The sequence below is a fragment of the Alligator mississippiensis genome, chromosome 14 (genome assembly GCF_030867095.1).
Source record: "Alligator mississippiensis isolate rAllMis1 chromosome 14, rAllMis1, whole genome shotgun sequence".
NCBI lineage: Eukaryota > Metazoa > Chordata > Crocodylia > Alligatoridae > Alligator > Alligator mississippiensis.
In genome coordinates, this window is record NC_081837.1 from 44,681,231 (window position 1) to 44,702,162 (window position 20,932).

The window sequence follows — 20,932 nt, forward strand, 5'->3', positions numbered from 1 at the left end:
AGCATCTACGAATCTATGAAGGAAGACAGAGCAACTCCCAGTCCAATGCCCTAGACTTACACCGCCACCATTATCCAGACAAGCTGAAAGCGTTGCCCCTCGTAAAACAGAATCTACACAGCAGCGCAAGCTGTGCCGAGAGACAGCAAGCACCTTGTGCCGGGTTTACACTGCTTCAGCTAATGAGAGGATCTACTCACCGCTCAGCGCAACATCTTTGTGGCTCAGGCCCAGTTCACAGAAAGCCCTACCTGGCTATTAGTGAAATCAGAAGAGAGAGCGCTACACAGGGGTCTATTTTGAAAAATTCTCTCCTTGCCTTGACTGTAGCCAGGCAGGGATTATGACCCACTGTGCACCCCCAACTAGCCAAGAATCATAGAAGTAGGGTCGGAAGGGACCTTGTAGATCTTCACGTCCGACCCCCCGCCTGGGCAGGAAGAAAACTGGGCTCAAATGACCCCAGCCAGGTAGGCATCAAGCCAGTTCTTAAAGACCACCCAAGGTAGGAGCCAGCACCACTTCCCTTGGAAGTTGGTTCCAGATCCTAGCTGCCCTGACTGTAAAATAGTTCCTACGGATGTCTAATCTAAACCTACTCTCCAACAACTTGTGGCTGTTATTCCTTGTTATCCCGGGCCCCGGGGCGCTAGGGGAAACAAGGCCCCCCCCAAACCCTTCTGGTCCCCCCTAGTGAGTTTATAGACGGTCACCAGGTCCCCCCTCAGCCTTCTCTTCTGAAGGCTGCAGGTTCAGGTCCCGTAGCCTCTTGTTGTAGGGTCTGCCCTGCTGTCCCCGGATCATGCGAGTAGCCCTCCTCTGGACCCTCTCAATGTTGTCCACATCCCACTTGAAGGGGGTGCCCAGAACTGGACACAGTAATCCAGCTGCGGCCTGACCAGTGTCGCGTAGAGGGGGAAAATCACCTCCTTGGACCTACTTGAGATGCACCTGTAGATGCACGATAAGGTCCGGTTAGCCCTGCCGACCGTGACCTCTCATTGTCGGCCCGTGTTCATCTTGGAGTCAATGACGACTCCAAGATCCCTTTCTGCCTCCGTGCTCTCAAGAAGGGACTTTCCCATCTTAGAAGTGTGCTGTCGGTTACTACTGCCCAAGTGCAGCACCCTGCACTTGTCCGTATTGAAACGCATCCTGTTTTTGTTAGCCCACCCCTGCAACCTATCCAGGTCTTTCTGCAGTCTTTCCCTCCCTGCTAACGTGCCCACCTCACCCCAGATGTTGGTATCATCAGCAAATCTGAACAGGTTGCTTTTCACCCCGTCGTCCAAATCGCTGATAAAGAAATTGAACAGCGCGGGCCCAAGGACTGAGCTCTGGGGGACTCCACTGCCCACTTCCCCCCAAGGTCGAATATGATCAGTCCGCCTGCCAAAGACAGCTTACAGGGCAAGAGCAGGAGAGAAGCCCACTTGCTGTGTTCCTTTAACGTGGCTCCCAGTGACAACACCACGCTGCTGTTTGAACTGACTGGAGCTCCCGACTCAGCCACTTCTCGCAGCCAGGTAAAGGAGGCAGTTTGCAGGGCAACTTCCACCATAGCTTCTTACCTCCATGCATTTATTGCTCGGCTGCTCACAAAAAGCCTCTGCCTCAGTTTCCCATGGAAGCCCCAAAGGAACAGCTGACACAGCACGGACTCCATGCACACAAGCAGCAGGAGTTCATTTGCCTATTTTCAACCACTAGAATTTGAGAAAAAATGTGAACAAAAGCCAGGTGGTCCTTGACCCCACCACCAGGTTGTTCTCTGCTGTATGCTGGACTTCAACCATGCTCCTTGCTGTGGCAACCTGGCACCCTGTAGCAGGGCTTTAAATGACAGAGCTATCACATGTGTTCTAGCTTCCCCAATGGCTAGAAGGCAAAGTAACAGAGAAAGGAACCAGCGAGAATGGAGCCGCACGGGATGAGTGACTACCTTCTCCATGGAATTTCTGAGGATTCATTTCTAGTTGGTGTTTCACTTCAGCCACGTGCAATAACCCAGGTTTCCTGCCATCACCCATCAGCCCTCACTATTGCTATCCCGGAGCAGCCTGAGAAGCAGCGATCCCGCCATCTGCAGCATGGAAAGAGGCAGCAGGGGCACAAGGGCACAAAGCTGCAGCAGGGAGGAAGGAGACCAACAGCTCAAAAAGGGGCAGAACATGCTCATTCCTTACGCACAGACACTTCCCCTGGCACAGTACATAATGCGAACCGTCTCTGCCTCAGGGAGATGACCGTTTAAGCCAGTGATTCTCAGGAAGGATGATGAGGCACCCCAGGGCATGGCAAGATCCTTTTAAGGGTGCTGTGCAATATCAGCACTGAGAAGTGAGCTAAACCTACACGTGACTCACATGATAAACCCAGAGATTTAAAGAAGAGATCCACAGTGTCAAAAACACACCAACCTGCTGTGGTCTTTCCGAGTTCTTTGCAACGGAAGAATCACTATTATTTTTCTATAGTCAAAAATGAAAGAAAGCTCAGAGCTGGCATTTTCCAAGGGGGGCCTTGAGCCTGAGAAAGGGTACCACTCATCTGAGCACTCCCATGGCTTTTGTTTTAATTTGTTCAGTACTCAAGATCCCTAAACTCCAAATTCACAAGCTTCTGCTTCCAATAGTTGTGGTTTAACTAAAACTTAGAAAGAAGAGAGCAGGCTGGTGTGGACCTTGGTCTGTAACTGGTGTTAAGCCTCTCCAAGGGTGGTCTTCAGGGGTCAGTTTTGCAACTCAAGAACCCTGATCTTTATAAAAAGCAAGGAACCAGGCCCCTGGGTATGTCTGTGCTGCAGCTCTAAGGCTGCTGGGCACCCACCCGCTTCCCAGGTTTTGCATTTGCAGACAGAAAGCAGCAATGACGCTGCTCCAAGGCATCCATATGACCCTTTGAGACCAGCTCTGAGAGAACCCCCGGAGTAGCTCTGCTGCTGTTCCCCTGGGTTTGGTGTAGGCACAGGCAGCAGGCAGGTGGAGCATGCTCGAGAGTGGTGTTGACCCAACCCTAGTCAATAGCAAATCAAGTGCAATAACTCTGGCTTCAGAAAGCAGGCACCTGAGAGTGCAAATCCACAGCCCCTCAGAGCATTTGCATTCAGGGGACCTCAGCATCTTGATATCCCCCAACTGCCCTCAGCGAGCCCTGGAAGGGAGGCAATACTTACAGATTTAGCAAACACGACCATGAGTTCAGGGAACTGGTGCATGAGGAGGGCAAGCATTGCTGAAAACGAGCACAGCCCTGCCGTGAAGTGGATAAAGAAAGGAAGCTCCTTCTGCGGGTAAACGGAGACGTCATGAAACGCTGAAAGGAAAACAACCACAAACTGACTCTCACGTCTACGGGGGTGGGCACAAGAGGTCACAGCTACACGGCAGCTGCTGCAGCATGGCCGCGATCCGACACTCCCATCAGTTCACGTCACAGGAACAAATGTGAACCTGCGGCTACACGTATCCCAGCCCGCACGCTGCCATGAGCCAACATAGCTTAACTTTGATTCATCTTCAGTCTCATGCATTAGATGGTTTCCATCCTCTTGTTACTTAGGAGCCCCATTAAAGCTACCCTTCCCCACCCCTGCACCCTCCTCCTGACCTCCTTCAGCCTAAAGCGAAGCAGTTGGCTGGACTGTCTCCGATACCGACTGTTGTGGCAAGACAGAAGGAAATGGTGTAAAGTTTGCAGCCCACTTTCAAGACAATGGTTCCAATCCAAACACTTGGCCCAGTTTAAACAAATCAAGGGATTTTTAACGGCTATGCACACTCATTCTGTTATTTAACCAAATGCCGCATTGGAGAAAACAAACATCATATTTGTTATGCTTTCTATGGTAGGAGGTCTGTTTATCTGAGCAATTCCCATGTTTGAGCGCAAAATAACTCTGAAAGCAAGCATCAGAGCCAACATACACTCGGTAGTTTCTACTCAAGCTTCCCAAGATGCTGGCTGGCAGACTACCGTAAATTTTGGAGCAGCTGACAAAGCAGACCTCAAAGAAAGCAGGACTGAGACCGGGTTATAAATTTTGTACATAACGGTTCTTTGCAATTTATACTCCAGGGCAAAGAAATCAGAAGATGACTAGACAGCTCAGGGACTGGACTGTGGAGCTTTCACTGCTCAAGACATGGAAAGCAGTCACTAATGGGGGATCATTTGGTGAATTTGCTAGTCCCGCTGGCTCTGGTAACTTGCCGCCCTTGAAGCTTCTACCTAACAGTTTTGCAAGGATTTTAAACAGATGGGATAAGCAGGTTGTTGTGTGCATACAGTGCTTTACAAGGGCCTTCAACCTGCTGCACTTGATTCTGTGGCAGCTCCAGGAGAAAACAAAAAGAAAGAAAGAAAAAACCTTTCGGATGAATTACATATAAAACCTCCCTGTGGCTACGATCAGCAAACAAAAAGGAGACTAAACCTCATCTGAATACCCCAGTTGGAGGGGATTCCTTTCAAGCAGGAGGGAGAGGAGGGGAAATAGGAGCAAACCAGCTGCCCCAACACATGTGGGGAGAAGAACAAACCAAAATGAGAAGCCTTTTCCAGGCACCCAGAGCTGCTGCTACACATGCAAGCGCGTGTACAAAGCCCTACACGTTCAAAATGTCCCTGGCGACTCAGTGCTTAGTAGGAGCTTATCCTCCACCCAGTTAGGAACTCTATGTGAAACAGATAAGAATTGTATTTTGAAAGCATCGAGGCTTCAGGGGAAGGCTGTCCAGTAAAAGCGTTAAGAAGATTTTATTTATGGACAGTTTTATATTTAAAATGCAGTAGGAATGCGTGAGTGATCGTGTTGAAATTCATGCATGTGTTGGCGTTTAATTATGCTGGGAAGTCTGCAGCCCGGGTTAGTCGCTAACCGAGGAATTCCTTCTGCAATATCCTGCATAAGTGAGAAATGAGTAATTTAAGGCAGTCTGGGGGCAGATTTGAATTACACATTTTAAACGGAACTTCAGGTTTTTGTAACAGAAACACACGTGTGTAAAGTTTGCTCTTCTGTCGCCAGATCCCTTGCGTGTCCCCTGATACTTTTGTAGTAGCTCTCTCTACTCCATGAAAAGCCAGAGAGATCCCAGAGTTGCAGGTGCCCACGCTAACAAAGTCCCAGAACCATGCAAGATGAAACAAGAGCCCTATGCTATCTAAATGAGCGCTGATCTCTGACGCAGCGAGCAAGGGCTCTAGCAGTGTGTCGGCAGGCTGCTTAGCTCAAATCATCAGATAGCTGCAAGATCATGAATTGATGGAGGAGACCTACGCTGGTGTGTGTCGGGGTTCTCTGAAACTGTGCATCAGGTTAGCAGCTTTTAAGAGTCATTAGGTGGGTGCGTACCAATAAATGACTCAAGACAGGACCCAGCACAGCGGTCTGTCCTTTGACAGGCCGCCCAAGATGAATGCGAGAAAGGCTTCACAAGCAACTCCAATCCAAGCTCCTGAAATTATTTCTAGCATGCTTGTTACTTTCTGGAAATAGCGAAGACGACAGCTTCACAGCAACTGCTCAGGAGCCCAGTTTTGGTGTCTCCAGTTTGGGACTACCACGTATGGAAGCCTCGTCCTACAAAACAAACTCTTCTTTTACAAAACCCTCGTGTTCTACAGAAACACTGCCTTAGAAGGATGATTTGGGAGCATTATCTGCTATTGTGTGGTCTTGAACTAATAGTGCAACAGGAAGGCAGGGCAAGACCTGCAGCTGAAGGGGACCCAGTCCAACTGGGATGGAAAAACCAACCTTCTGCCTATTGCACATCTCAAAGCATGCACTGCTGGTGAAAGTGAGGCACAAATTTGGTAAGGGATTTGAATAGTTTTCCTAAGCTCCCCTGGCAGTACCAATGGAGTACAACATTTCTCACTCTGTACCTGGTGGGGAATGTTGCTCTTCTGTTAAACCACTGTCACACCTCATCCATGACTCCCAACCAGCTGCAGTGGGAAGCCACCAAGTACTGTATACCCATGCCCACAACTGCCTTTGGGAAGCACCCTGGGCTCTTTGGGGGATACAAGGTCACTTTTTAGGGCTGTTGCATTTGCACAACATTTCGTGTGGTCAAGTGCAGCGGCAAGCAAGCAGCCGAATCCCTGCCACGGGGAGTTCACAAGCTGAGGGCACATGAGGGTAAGTACAGAGCAAGGCAGCATACACTTATTCTACTACAGGCATTATTTATAAACAGAATAACCACTTACTTGGCAACAGCTCCCTGTCTGCCGTCTCTGTGCAGGTGGGATAAGGATAGAAAAGATGGCCCTTCTCTAATGGGTACGGGATCATTCTGAATGCTGAGAAAAAGGCAAAGCCAGAATTCATGTTAGAGCTACACATAAACCAAACTCCTGAACCACCGGCAAAGGGGCATCTTGCTCACAACTGAAAGCAGCAAGCAGTGAAGAAGCCTGGAAGTAGTTGAGTCTCCCTTTGATATTTTCATTTAGAAGCGAGAGCAGAAGTAGGACATAAGTGCATAGCAGTAGTAAGGTCTGTATCAAGGTAAGAGATGCAGCGACACATCAGGACTGAGGTTCCATGGGGCAAAGACTATACATACACAAACAGACAGGGGACTTACAGCAAGCTGAGACTGAAGAGCCCCTTTAGCTCATGATCAGACCCAGTATGAGCAGTGAAAAGTCCTCCCTGCACCATGTGACTGAGCTCTAGGGAGAACAGAGAAGGTGCTTCAATCTCCAGGACTGTCTTGCTCCACACACTTCTTGTACCTGGCTGCTTCCTTGCCTGGTGGCTCTCACACAGTGAGGAGCTTCTGCAAGTGGGGAAAATAACCTGGTAGAAATCCCTCAAAGGCTCAGTTCAGGATGTGGCCTGAACCCCTAGAGCCATGCTTACAAATCTCAGAACTGTATCTGGTTATAGATGGCTGCATACTTGGGAAAATCCCTCTGCCTCTGGGAAACATAGCACCAGCTAGGCATCTCCTACAAGGCAAACAGTAGCACTGAAACCCCGCTGATGCCAACCTGCCCTAAGCCTTGAATGGAGGGGGTCAGACACTTGCCAGTGGATCCAGAATAGATTTGTCAGGTACAGAGGAGGCGAGAGAAGCAGAGAGACTGACAATCTGGACTAGAAAAAGATACTTACTGCCTTCCCACGTACAGTGCAACAGATTAAGGGCCCCTTCTATCCGCTTCCAGTGCTGAAGATGGAAGAATGCATATGCTACAGCCTCACTGTCCCCTCGTTTCAGAATGTGCTCCGGAGGTAGAATTAGGCTTTTCATTTCTAGTAAGTACTGAAAGCAGAAAAGGGAAACAGATCAGACGCTTAGTTACACAGCTCATAGAATGACCACAGCCATGCTACACCAAAGGATCCCTCATCTGTTCCAGAGGATAATGCACAGAGACAATCCCCACCTGCTCAAGTAGCACAGAGACCTAGTACTTGATGCTGATAGGCTCTAGGTAATTCTGATGTACACTGAAAAGAGGGAAGAATGGATTTGGGCTCTTTAGCTGAGACCTTTTACAGCCAGACTGCCAGAAAGATGTACACTCTGTTAGAACGGATTTACATTCGTATTTCAAAAGGTACACACGCAGTTCTCTTCTGAGAAAATCCACCTCCCATATCATATGCACATACATGCACACGATATATGCATGTATATACACATGGCTATGTGATACACAAGTTGTCTTGAGCAACACAAATATTTCCCCCCCAATCACACTTTAATGCAGCTTTAGGCAGTGCAGCAGATTAATTTGCTTAGCATAACTATTTCATGCATCTATCCTAGAAGCCATCTTTTCCACGGGAAGGGTGGGGGGAGGGGCTCCACAGGAAGCACAAGCAAAGGGATGCCATATTAAATGCTGTGAATCTAGGCTGATTTGCACTTCCAAAGTTTTCACTCCAGAGACAAAAGCATCAACCTGTGCAGGAGAGTTGAGCCGAGGCTGAACGTTCCTCTCAAAACAAGAAGCATCCCCAGTGCACAACCATGCCAGCACAGCATAGCTGGGCAAGTGCAAAGCAGGAGAGCTGCAGCAGCTGCTGGGAGAAGGCAAAACTCCGCACTGCGATACGTGGGCAGAATACATTGGTGTTTCCAAGCAGACAACTCCCAAAATTAGATGCTCAGGCCAGAGGGCAGGGAGCATGCGGCAAAGCACCCAGGCAGTAACTCTTTTAACGCATGTTTCTAATAGCTTCAAGGACGCTACGTTGTCTTCCTCTTCAACTCGGCTTTTGGGAAATGCTAAACGAGTACATTTCAGAGGCGTGGCACGAATGTCCCAATTCCTTGTATTTGTTTAGGTACTGTCCTTCCAAGTAGTAGTAGAGAGAGTCCCATCAATAACGGCCAAAGTTAATCCTCATCTTTGATCAATGTTGCTGGCAATTCCTTTAACTCTCTCCTGAAGGGTAAGAATGCAGCCAGCTCACCGATTTATTTCAGCAGATGCCACAAACTATGAGATTATTTACTAATCTAGTTTGGGGACTTAACTTTTCCCATTCAGATTCTTGAAGGAATGTAGCAGGGGTTGTGCCCCGGCCAAATCAAGCACATTTACTGCCTGGCTAGGTTCTTCTCGGAGTGCCTTAGGCCTGCGCTCTGGAGGGTAATATTCTTGCTAATCCTCTTTAATCCTCTTCGATTTTTTTTAACCCAGTAAAGGATCGCTCGCACCGGGCTGCTGTGGGAAAATAGTCTCAAATATCTGACCTTTGACATGACTCCTCAGGCTTGCTGCTGTGACTAGTTTGCAGTTGTACTAAAGGCTTAAACAGCAAGGGGAGGAAAATGTAGTCGAAATGGTGCAGCCTTGATGTAATTATTAGCACCTCGGTGTGCTTGCTTGCTGCAGGGCTGGGACTAGACCTCGTCGTCTGTCTGTGCACATCGATGGTGCTCACGAATAAACAGAGAGTGAGGATGCTGTTCCAGGCTTTGGAACTTCTCATGGTCCACTTTCCACCATTAGCCGGCAGGCCTGTGCACAAATGCTGGGAGTGTCTTTTTCCACAAGCTGCTAAAGACATTAGCAGGTTTATCCCATTGTAATACTGAGCTATCTCCTCCAAATTACCTCCTGGTTACATGGCCTGAACTCCATCCCCTGTTATTATGTCCTAGTGGAGTCCAGATCCACCTTTGTATCCTGAACCATGGGAAGAAAATAACGTTCTCAAAAAAGTCCTCCCCTTCCAAAACAGAAGGCTCATCCCCAAAAACTGTCGCTGCAAAGACAGGAACTGCGAATGCCAGCCCCTTCACAGCTCAATGCAGAACAGCCACTTGTATCACTGCAGGGGCAAAGGAGGACCCTTCTCTTACACACGCACAATTTTGATCCTATTTGTACAAAACTAGGCTGCACGTTAGAACATCTCTGGCTCTCTTCCTGCTGGCGTGCTGCATGACACTAAGCAAGTCACTTCACTTCTCTGTGTCTGCTCTCTCTCCACCCTTCGGCTCTCCTGTTTAGACAGTAAGCCCCCCAGAGCTCGTACAAGCGTAAATCAGCACCGCTAGATGCTAGGTGCTACCCTGCTACAAATAATGGCAGCAGTCCGAAGAGGTACGTGAGCAGAAGAGAAGACAGCATTGCTAAAATGCCACCTACCTTCTTGACTGCAAAACCACTGGATGCATTACAAAGAAGCAGCCTGAAATTAAAAGTGTATTCAGCTTCTTAAAGGGAAACGCGAGAGCTCTGAAGCAACTGAAGGACACTCCAAGTAAAGGGACTTTCAGATAATGACAATGTGTTATAATCTTCTTCCCCCCTGAAGGCAGAGGGTAAAGACAAACCTGTCTGAGACTGTCTGAAATGAACTTGCTACACTCTTGATCAGTCATGCAAACAACCAGCAATTTCTCCCAGCAATTAGTCTTCTCAGTGCACATTCTATTAGACCGGACAGGCAGACAGAACAGAGTGGGTGGATGAATTCACATCTTCATGGCAATTGTGACTGGGACGCCGTGATTTTTTGTAGGGGATTAGATCCAGGGTAAAGCCATCTTTCCACATTCAAGATTACCAATAGTATAAATCCCCAGAGCAAAAGTTCTGCACAGGATTCAGTGACATGCGGCACACGTGAGCTTTTACCTCCTGGCCAGTTCAAGTCACACCAGACATGAATCTGTCCCAAAGACCGAATAGGTCTTATTTGTGCTGCAAAACAGCTCAAGGAAGAAACTAGCATAAGCTGTTGTTTAATTTAAGGCCTGAAATCGCTTTCAATTCTCTTTCTGGGGTCTCTTGCCAACGATTCACAAAAGAAGTATTTTGACGTAAAAAGAGCAGTTCCTCTTTGGAGCAGCCTTTCAGCTTCAGGGATTGATTCTAGAGACCAAACTCTCACGCCCCTTTTAGTGCACGCCGCGGCCTGACAGAGCATCTCCAACAGTACCCAGCCGTGCTCTCCTGTGCAGCAGGGAGCGTTTTTGCATTGATCGTTCCCTTTTTGGAAGGGGGTTCATATAGCACCTAGTACATAGGCCTAATCCTGGCCTCCGAACACAACTATTAGGTAAATACAAAAAAGACTAATCCCCATGCCACAGTGGGAATTACAGCCGTCCTCAAGGAAGTTTCCTAGGTAAGGGAGAGGGTGCCAACAGAAACCTGGTCTGCACAGACAAGACGGTGCTAATGGAAAGGTTAGGTCAGGCAGCAAGAAGGACTTGCTTTGTAAACCAGCTCTGACAGCTGCCAGGGATGCGGTGATAACACTACACTTTGACACACAATCCTGACGAGACAGGAGCACCCTCTGCTGCCATGTGGCTACAAGTACCTATCATTCAGCTTTCTGTTTCTTATGGCTCTGCTGAGACGTCTACAGTTCTGGGTAACCCACTTCGCAGGAGTACTCCCCGCACTTACTTAGTTTACAAAGGATGGCCGGACAAACAAGCTCTCATCCAAGTATCAATATTTTAAATACGCTGCTAGTTTTTAAGCCCCTTCTATTTGACCAGTATGATGTAGCAGTCTACATGTTTTTATGGGTAACAGTTAAGCCTAGAATTGTTCGAGCTATTACTCACTCTGCTGAATCAAAGCCCTGTATAAGCAATCAGAGCTAATAAAATATTTAAGAGCAAATCTGCAGCCAGAAGAGATTATCATGACCTCTCTCTATCAAGCTAAGTTTTCTTTTTTTAACAAACTGGACAGCTACAGATGTACACACAATTCCTCCAAAACCAAAAGGAGAAAATGCCAAAAGAATACTTCTTAAACCAGTCTGTCTACAGCTATTTTGCTGCCTTGTTATTTAAACAAGCTACAGAAAATGTGCAATATCAAGTAGAGTGTAAAGGAAAAAGAGGGATCAGTTGTCCAGAGAAATTATCAGCCCAGGGGTTGTTTAGGGCAATAAGCCTGGAAAAGCTCTCGACCAAGCAGATAGTAACCAAGGAATCAGAAAAGGCATCTGCTACCTGTACCAATGCACAGGTGGAATGAGTGGTGCATAAGGAAGGGAAGGAACTTGCCCAAGATATTCCTACAAGTCCATAGCCTAGATCCCATCAGACCTCAAGAGCCCCCTGACTCTGGTCCTGTAATCACTAGGCCATAAGGTCTCTGTAAGCCAGCAACTCACGAAAACATACCAACTTCCCCCTCTCTCACAGAAGTGTCAGGGCTTCCAGGTTCTTGGCAGCTGAAGGATTTCTTCTAGTGTGCAATTAATAGCTGCTGCAGAGGTAGGCGCTCTAAAATACATCACTGCCAAACACTTGCTACAGTTTGCCTTGCAGGAGAGATTTGGGAAACTGCTCTGGACAATGTGCTTGCAAGGGGGAGAAAACAGGAAAAGAAACAGAGAATAGAGATATGCAAAAACAACTGTCTTGGTAACCTTAACTGTATCAGCTAGTAGCGATAAAGGCCATCATTGCAAACAACCCAGGATTTCCAAGTAGCCTCAGGTTTTACATGAATAATCTTCTGCCTACTTCATCAGGCAAAGAGAAACAGTTAAATGATCCACAGAGGTGAGTACATATAAACTCCACAGCTATTGCAGAAGGCGATTTATCTTAGTTAAGGAGGTAAAGTGGACCCAGAGGGAAAGAAACAGCCCTTACCTTTGGGACATGAGGGTTAAACTCCACAGCCCTGTGAATCGCCTCCACAGCATTAATTTCTGCTGCACTGAGACCTCTCTTGGAGGCTGTTTCTGGAGAGAATCTGTAGTGGAAACCCAAGTTGAACAAACTGAGGGAAATGCAAGCCAAAATGATATTGTAAACCAAAACTTGTCAGAAATGAGTCTGTTGAACTCCAATAAGGACTGCTGGAAGAGGTGTCTGATTTATAAATATAAGAAATTAAGATGTTTGCGCCAACACTGCTTAGTCCACAGTGCCACTAAATACTGCAGGTAACCAAATGTCTTAACTGTTAGGGGACTGAGACATCTTAAACTTCGGGCAGCTGCAGGGCACTATGGAAGCTCTTCCTCTGCAGCTTGACTACAGAAGTTAAACTGAGAGGAGAAAGTCATGCTAGTCGCTCATCCTGCTGAGGTCTGGAGAGAAAGCTGGATTGAAAGTCCCAGCATTTGATTGTTGTTGTAAGTCTGTTATGATGACAAAAGCTAAGAGGCAATGTTAAACTTAGCTGAAGAGATCACCAGATGTAGTGAGCAGCAGCTAGAGACTGCAAAGCACCAGCCTGCATCTCCTGCATGGAGTCAGGCACCCAGATTCCACCCCCACCCCCATTCCAGCAGATGCTCAGGGTGAGTGAGCCATCTGAAATCCGGGAGTGTTGGACACACATGATCAGATCCTCTGCTCAACTACTCGTGGACAGTCTATTCTTTAAGACAAACAGAGGCGTGGTAGTGGCAGAGAGAACTAGGAATTCACTCGTGAACACAGAAACCTGTTTTCAGAGGTAAACACCACACCGGATATAGGTTTTTTCATCATAATCCGTGAGCAGCGGCAAGCTACCATTTTCAGCAGTTTGTGCATTCGCTTACCTTTCTGAAACAGCTCTAGCCTTTAACAGTGCTGCTGTGTAACATATTGCTGCCGATTTTGGAAGACTGATGTCTAGGGCACAATAAATAGTTAACTTTAGAAACTCAAATGTAAGACCAACATCTTCAATCTGTCTCCTCCGAGCTGACTGATTCTGATTTGGGAAGGCCTGTACAGTAAACTCAACATCTGGAACATTTCAGTTCTGACTCAAAACTTACAATTCCTCAACTGCTTTGCTCCAACCCCCAAAATATTTTCAGAAAAATCCTCTCATTGTCCAGGGTCTGGATTTGCACCTCTTTCTGAATGCATCCTGAGGATGTTGGAAACCAAATTTACGTAGCAAGACTTTGGTGAGCTGCATCCTCTCAGAAAGCGTCTTTACCAGTATTAGTACTAGCAAAAACATTTACAACAAATGTTTTACCTTCACCTTAGACTAGCCAGTTTCTTCACAACGTTGCTGTCAAGTTCATATACACGAGCAGAATGCTTTTAAACAGGACTAAACACAGCCAGAGACTTTTCAACTAAAAATACAAATTACTTGTTTTCTTTTTTATAATCCCGTGGATAAATCATTACTGGTTTGAAGCAGATTTATAGAAAGCCTAAATCTAGAACCAAACTTCACCTGACAGTGTCTTTAGGCACAAGGAGGTTAACCGTGTGCAGTGCAAGATATTTTACCAGTAGAAAAAAAATCTGGTTCTCAAATTCCTGCATACAAGGCTATGCATGCCGTTGGACAACTCCTGTTTCTTAAACCCTCTCCCGGGCTTGTCAGCCATTTGAAAAGCCAGCCAAGCATCTGGTATGTACCATATGGGAAGGATTTCTCACAAGTTTCTCCGAGCCCCCAGCTCTGTGAAGCTCATCCTAGTTGTTCCAGATGTTTCAAAGGAATCGGCACCCCACTCTAAGCAAGTGTCCACCCCTCTGAGGTCAAAACTAAAATCCCTCGGACAGGTAAACACTTTACTGCACTAATGAAAAAGCCCTCACAGCGCAGCACGGGTGGCCGAATAATAGCAGCCTGTTGCTGGCATGGGCCAGGCACAGGGGGCCCTGGGTTTTGGCAAGAACCTCAAGTCTCTCATTCCCTGGAGCAATGGGCAACAGAGGCACCACAGAGAAGACTCCAACTGCTTGGAGTGAGGAAAAGTTCCCACAAACACCACTCTGAAGCCGATTCACTGTAAATATTGGCAAGGGGCCTTGGGTAGGCACAGGCTGGTCCCCTGACCAGGAAGAATGCCGTGGCAGCGAGGCGAGGGGTAGGGCTCTGAGGACAACGTGAAAGCATCACCCAGCGCCATTTGAGGGTCTGAAACATGGATCGGCTTAATACAGGATCTGGGGGAAGTCAGAAAAGAGGCGGCCAGGGCTCATTCTGCCCCCTGTATACAGACAGGTGTGACCTGTGCACAGAGCAGAGCAGAAGGCAACAGAACGAGAGCCACAGGCTTTATCTACGTTAAGGCGCAAAATAGCTGAAAGGAGCATTCTTATGCTTTACAAAAGAGCATCACTCACCATCATACTTGGCTAAAACTGCCTGGACTTCAGCATAAGCCTGTAATTCCAGTAATGCCTCCAGGAGGTTTTCGTGGATATTCAGCATACTGAAAAGTGGAAACTCTTTCAATAACTGCAAATCAGAAGAGAGAAATGCCTTTACCTCACTCAAAAGACTTCATCTGAAAACAGAAATCACTGTATGCAGAAGAAGTCAAGTCCTTAATCAGTTTGCCTCTGGAAAGCTACAGGAAAATGACCTGCTGAACAACGCATCTTAGTTCGTATAAATTGTTCCTGCTGGTATAATCTACAGACATGTACTTGTATTTGACCTCTTAAACAGAACAAAAATCATCTGCAAACTGCTCCAAAACAAAATGTGAAAAGGATACCCATTGTCCAGGGCTATACAGGTCAGTGCTTCACAGCCACAATACATTATCAGCTCCAGGCTGCTAAACTTATCCAGATAAACTTAATTACTTTGCTTAACAAATCACATAGCAATTCAGATAGAAATTCAGTATAATGGTTTACAACAAAAACAAAAAAAACCTTGATATCCCTTAGAGCTATTTTCTTTCTTTACCCAAATACCATGAGTGGCCTGAGGCCTTCCAGCACTACGCATAGACACGAAGGCAGCGTAAGAAAGCACTGAATTACCCCATCTAGAAGAGACCACTTTAATTTGCTCTATATTCATCTGCCTGGTACACTAGCTGCCCAAGTATTCAGACACCATGCTCCCAGCCCTACCTGGCTACCATCTCAAAGTGGTTGGCTTGGTCAGTAATGTACGTTTGTGTAAAAATAACTTAGGATCTGCCTCAGACAAGTGAAAGAAGTAAGGTGAACTGAGACAAAATATGTTGAGCTGCTTTGGCAAGATAATTCTCCATCAAAGAATGATGGAAATCAAAAGCCAAACTAAACACATGCCATATTATGCATACGTGTGCTTCACGGATAGGGAAAACTAAAGTCTGATTACCAACATGCAGATCTCACCCAAAACTCATCACAACTAATTGCTCCATCACTTCCAACATGGTTGGTTTTAATCTAGCAATTCAGACAAAACAAAACAAAACAAAAACACAAAACAAACTCTTACATCTCTCATCATTTTTGCTGCTTCTCTTATTCTTCCAAGTTTCCTTGCACACATAGCTAGTCTCCTTTTCACATACACCAGAACATTAGTGTCTCTTCCTGATTAAGAAAAGAAAAGCATTTAGCATACACGCTACATTTTCATTGTCAATCATTTATTTTAAACAAGGAAAAGCCTTGGAAAGTTGCATTACAAGTGGCGAATCTAATGCACTAAGTTGTAAAAATGAATCCTAAAAAGAACTGTTGTGGGGGGGTGGTAAGGGAATGAGGCCGGTATCTCTTTCCAAAGATGGGATGACAGGACAGTGTATTCCCTCAAAGAGAAAGTGCTCGCCAGCCTTTCCCTAACTAGCTGCTGAGAGAACAAGTATGCAAAATAATCACCTGCGTCTTACCAAACCCAACCCACAATTCATTACAGCTATCTTACCAAATGCCCATCAGGTGATAACACTTGAGCTTCTTCCAATTTGCTAGATTAAGTAACCCCAGTGAGCAGCGGTGATGGGTATCGCTAACCCTCAACTAATCACTCTTATTTGCCTCTACCAGGCACCTCAAGGCATTTAAGGTACACTACCATGAGTTTGTTGAGGCCCATTTCAGACCTCTGGTTCTCACATCTGCTGCTCTGATGATTACATGTTGTTCCTGATATTTTTCTAGCTTTACCCAGATGCAGCAGCCATATGAAATCCACGCAACTAAATCATCAGCAATCTGTAATTGCATTTCAGCTTAATAACTAAACATGGTTCTACCAACTGAGCCCTGAGAATTCCACAGCTGTTCCAAAAACGAGATCCCACTTTTCATTTTGCTTTTACGCTTACACAATAAAGTCTGTTTAAGGATTCAGTTCAAAGGTGCTTACTAAGCTGTGCTTCATGCTGGGGGCTTTGGGAATGGCAGTTCTGAGATTTTCTGTAAACACTTTCTCCTGCTTTCAGCGCCTGCTTAAAATACTTCTCAGCGTCCACAATGGTTGTTGCTTCCTCCTCGGCCAGGAGGACATATGCAGTGGCACAGCTGTAATGGAAACAAAAAAGAAAAGCATAAAATATTCAAAAGGAACCCAGCGATAGATGTGTCTTGCAAAGCACAGAAGAGCATTAAAAGTGATTAGGTTTAAGCCCTTTGTTTAGTACGTGAACAAGCACTAAGGAAACACACTGCTACTGAAATGAACCACATAAAAAAGACCTTCCCCTGCACCCTAACCCCCACCTTTTCTACCAGCACATTCATAGGCCTACCATCAGGTAACAAAGGCTAGGAAAAGGGAAACCTTCTCATTTTGAAGGACAGAACAGCAACGTATCCTCAAAAAGAAACCAAGTTCCTGCTGCAGTAGTAAAATTATTTTCTCTTAATTTTTAAAAAAAGACTCTGTGAGACAATCATGCACAGGAATTGTTACACAGACATCAGGTCAGCGTCCACGAGTCCTTTACACTAGGGCCAGGGTCTTCTCTCAAACAGACATTCCCTTGGGGAAGATCAGAGAAGCACAGAAAACAAGGGTTGGAAGGGTCCTCAGGAGGTCACATCTTGTCCAACCCCCTGCTCAAAGCAGGACCAGCCCCAACTACATCATCCCAGTCAAGGCTTTGTCTACCCTGGTCTTAAAAACCTCCAAGGATGGAGCTTCCACTACCTCTCTGAGTAACTGTTCCAGTGCTTTACTACCCTCCTACTGAGAAAGTTCTCCCCAATACCTAACCTAAACTTCCTTTGCTGCAATTTGAGACCGTTGTTCCTTGTTCTGTCATCTGCCACCACTGAGGACAGTCTAACTCCTAGAACAGTCTAGGGTCCCTGGCCCACGTTACAGGAGCACAGACCAGGCGATCGTTACAATGGCTTGTGTGGATACGAAACCCAGAAGAACATTAAACGCTGAGAACAACATTATTACAAAACAGCCATGGTGTTGCGATGGCAGAAGACTACACGTTGAGATTTACTGTTTAACGTAAAAAAAAAACAAGTCTTCTTCTAAAACGGTCTTAAAAAACAAAGAAATGGGCAGACTACAAACTATGTACATACGAGCTCAATTTTGCAACATAGCTACTAAACACTCAATTATTTCTCAGGCACACAGTAAAAGCTTTCAAATATCTGAAGACAATTTTTCTTGTTCATTCGAAACAGCTAAAAACAACCAAGTGACAGAGTCCAATGTGACACACTTGGATTTCTCATGTCAGAATCTCAACGTGTTTCCACCGATTCCAAACTTACTCGTTACTTAATTCCAAAGCTTGATGTGCTGCTTTGATCCGGGCCTGAGGGTTTCTCTCGCGCCATGCCTTCTGCATAACTGTTGGGAAAACATTTCAAGGCAGATCAAGTCCAGAACCGCCCAGGAAATACTTCGTTATCCATTCTGTTTTTAAGGAGTAATGCTTGCCATCTACATATCTGCTCCATTTGATTAACATTTACTTGCAGTTTGGGAACATGGGTTTCCTCTTCCCTCAAGAGAGGCAGGCAGCAAAAGGGAGATTGGAGTTCTGACGGGGCAGCAGCAACAGAGGAGCATGACATATTGGAGAAGCTCGTTCACTGCTTGTTTAAAACCTTGGAGTTGCAGGTGCAAACCAGCAGCACTTACGTAAGTACGGGCACAATTCCTCAGCTGATGATGTTTTTAAAGCATTTACAGTTGGCCTTACACAATTATCACGTGTGTATCTTGTGCAGACCCTCACAGAACCTTTTTTTTTTTTTTTAATCCACCATCCTTATGTTTTAAAGAAAAGCATGATGGACAGGGATTGAATTTGCTCTTGTGCAGCTGTCTAACTCCTTAAATGCCTACTGAAAGTGATTATTTAATAGATGATAAAGGGTTAAGCAATTCTTCTTTAAGTTTGGTTTAGAAAGCAAGCACCAGAAAATGACAGCGTGTACTGCAGCCAACTCAAAATTCAGTTACTGCTTATCATCTTGTTGAAAGGTGCTATGAAGCAGCTAAAAATACATGAAGGCTCCAACATGCTCTTTATCTAAACTGTGCTTCAATTTGAGCCGTTTGTCTGAATTACCATTTTCTGTGAAAGAATTACAGCACGAGGAGGCCTGGGGAGAGATCAATTCAACAGAGCACCTCTCTGGAAAATGTCAGTCTCTACTATGAGGAAGCAAGACCCTAGCTTTGGAGCCCACTTTATCCAAGAGAAAAGGAACATTCTCACTGCTACTATTAACTCGGCAGAATGAGCCTGCACACCAAACATTTCTGAAAGGACTCCAGAACTGCATGTTCATGGAATTCAATATCTGGCCTATCTCAAGTGTGATAAGAAAACGAGAATCTATACATGTTTCTTTTGGAACAAAACCTTCAACCGTCCAACAAGAATAATGTGGAAAATGTTTGAGTTTTCCTTTGGAAACAAAATATTAGTCTTGGCTTCAAAAATGAGACGAATATATTCCAGTCATGCAACAAAAACACATTCCTCACATCAAATATGTCACTAGCTAGCTGACAACTAATGCTTCCTGAACGTGACACCCTGAGAAGAGTTAGCACCTCATCTGACAATAGCCAGGTAAGGGATGCTTTCCCTGCTGAATACTGTATCATCACCATACATTTTAGGAGACAGCACTATCCTTTAGCAAAGGCCCCAAAGGAAATTGTGCTTAAAGATGTTACACCCATGGAAAATATAATCCAAGTTTTATAAATGATTTCATAAGTTCCTGTTTAGGCATGTCACTAAAAATATTTGATGCACCGCCTAAACATGCACTTTACTGTGCAGTAGACTAATTTGCTGTATAGTAAAGCATCGCCTTCCATACAATTAGGGCACAATACATTAATTTAGTCTGGCGTAAGATAGTCCTGTCAGACACAGGTAGCATCCAACAGCAGAGTAAATTACTGTGCTTAAACGCACGTGTAGACAGTGACGTTGGGATTAGTTTACTCTGGCTCAAATTGCACCACAACTTATTCAGCTGCATTAATTGCGCATGTAGACATGCCCAGTGAGTTTCACACCAGTGAAGATTGCTTAACATAAGAAATTCACCAAACTCTGGGGCACCGCTTATTTCTACAAAGTCGTAAGGACAGCCAGTATGAGAGTCCTGGCAACTAGTTTAATAAGCAAGTGGTAGAAAAGAATCTCTGACAAGTCTTCTAACTTTTGAAAACATCATAAATTAAAGAAACACAAGAGTCTTTCATCACTTCTCTTACTAGTCGCAGTTCTGCTACCTAGTCTAAAATTCCTACAGAGCTGCAGCCTGCTACACAACAAAGGATTTCATCTGTTTTCACGTAGCCATAGCATCCGCAGCTGAGCGTTCATCAAATCTCAGCCTAGGAAGGGCCTATCTTGGCCGGTTCAAGGAATCCAATAAGGCAGGAAGCACAACTGGTATTTTTCCTGTCGAGTCAGTTCTGAACTAATGGACCCCCTTCCCTCCCCACTTGCCCCCTATCTCCACCCCCCAGCAATGCTGGAAGCACAATCCCACTGGAGTGCCATTTCTCAGGCGAGGTCAAATGGTAACATCAGACCACCTTCAGAAGCTTTCACCAAAGGTGGGTTATCTTCACAGATCACTATTAGGATACGTCCTTGGCGCGTCTTTCATCTGAGGCTCCGATCACTTTTGCCAATGTAAAATCTCACCTCGGTCCTAGAGGTTAAGCTCAACATCATCCCCATTTAACAGCTGGGAGACCCGAGCCAAAGAAAAGCAAATAACTTTGTCACCAAACAGCCGTGTAGCCTGGGACAAGCTCAGGAACTTCTTTAAACTGACAAATTAAACTCAGGGGCATTTTGCTAAGCACATGTTCTCTAGCTAGCAGGACTCAGGTTTTACTTCACACGGTTTCACACAGTAGCTGGAACCACCTTCAAGTAAGCATTTATAAACATATTTTAGATATTCTGACCTCTCTGTAGGCCGTGTGGCTAACACCAGTACCTGTATCTGAAGGCCGAAGAGAGTCTGTATCACATGTGAAAAAGGTCTGATGATCCTGAGCAGACAAATTCATGTCATAGTATGTCAGTGGCTCCTTCCCAGTCACCCAGGTATACCTTAAGCAAAAGACAAAGAGAGTTCCCAGTTAGATGTACAGGTGGTAAATGCAAATATCAAGTGGGACATCAGAGATCCCTCAGGAACAATGTATTGCTATGTGGAGTTTCTAACCAGAAGCTGATAACACGGGTATTCTGTGGCCCAGACTGGCTGCCAGAAGGCTTACTGTAAGGACTTTCCAGGTGTGTTTT

General features: G+C 45.7%; 1 protein-coding gene across 3 annotated transcripts in view; it reads right to left on the reverse strand.

Annotated features, from left to right (window-relative positions):
• Positions 1–20,932, reverse strand: part of ST7L (suppression of tumorigenicity 7 like) — a 36,523-nt gene that overhangs the window by 8,616 nt on the left and 6,975 nt on the right. For 2 of the 3 annotated variants that reach the window (XM_019496947.2, XM_059717723.1), the window contains exons 5-14: positions 20,622–20,737; positions 17,907–17,985; positions 16,534–16,688; positions 15,658–15,755; positions 14,556–14,670; positions 13,016–13,088; positions 12,114–12,216; positions 7,136–7,286; positions 6,223–6,315; positions 3,176–3,315 (exon numbers count right to left, since the gene is read on the reverse strand). In XM_019496947.2, coding sequence (XP_019352492.2) covers positions 3,176–3,315; positions 6,223–6,315; positions 7,136–7,286; positions 12,114–12,216; positions 13,016–13,088; positions 14,556–14,670; positions 15,658–15,755; positions 16,534–16,688; positions 17,907–17,985; positions 20,622–20,737 — 1,123 coding nt within the window. The remainder of the gene's footprint in view (positions 1–3,175; positions 3,316–6,222; positions 6,316–7,135; positions 7,287–12,113; positions 12,217–13,015; positions 13,089–14,555; positions 14,671–15,657; positions 15,756–16,533; positions 16,689–17,906; positions 17,986–20,621; positions 20,738–20,932) is intronic. The other variant, XM_059717722.1, reaches the window with a different exon arrangement.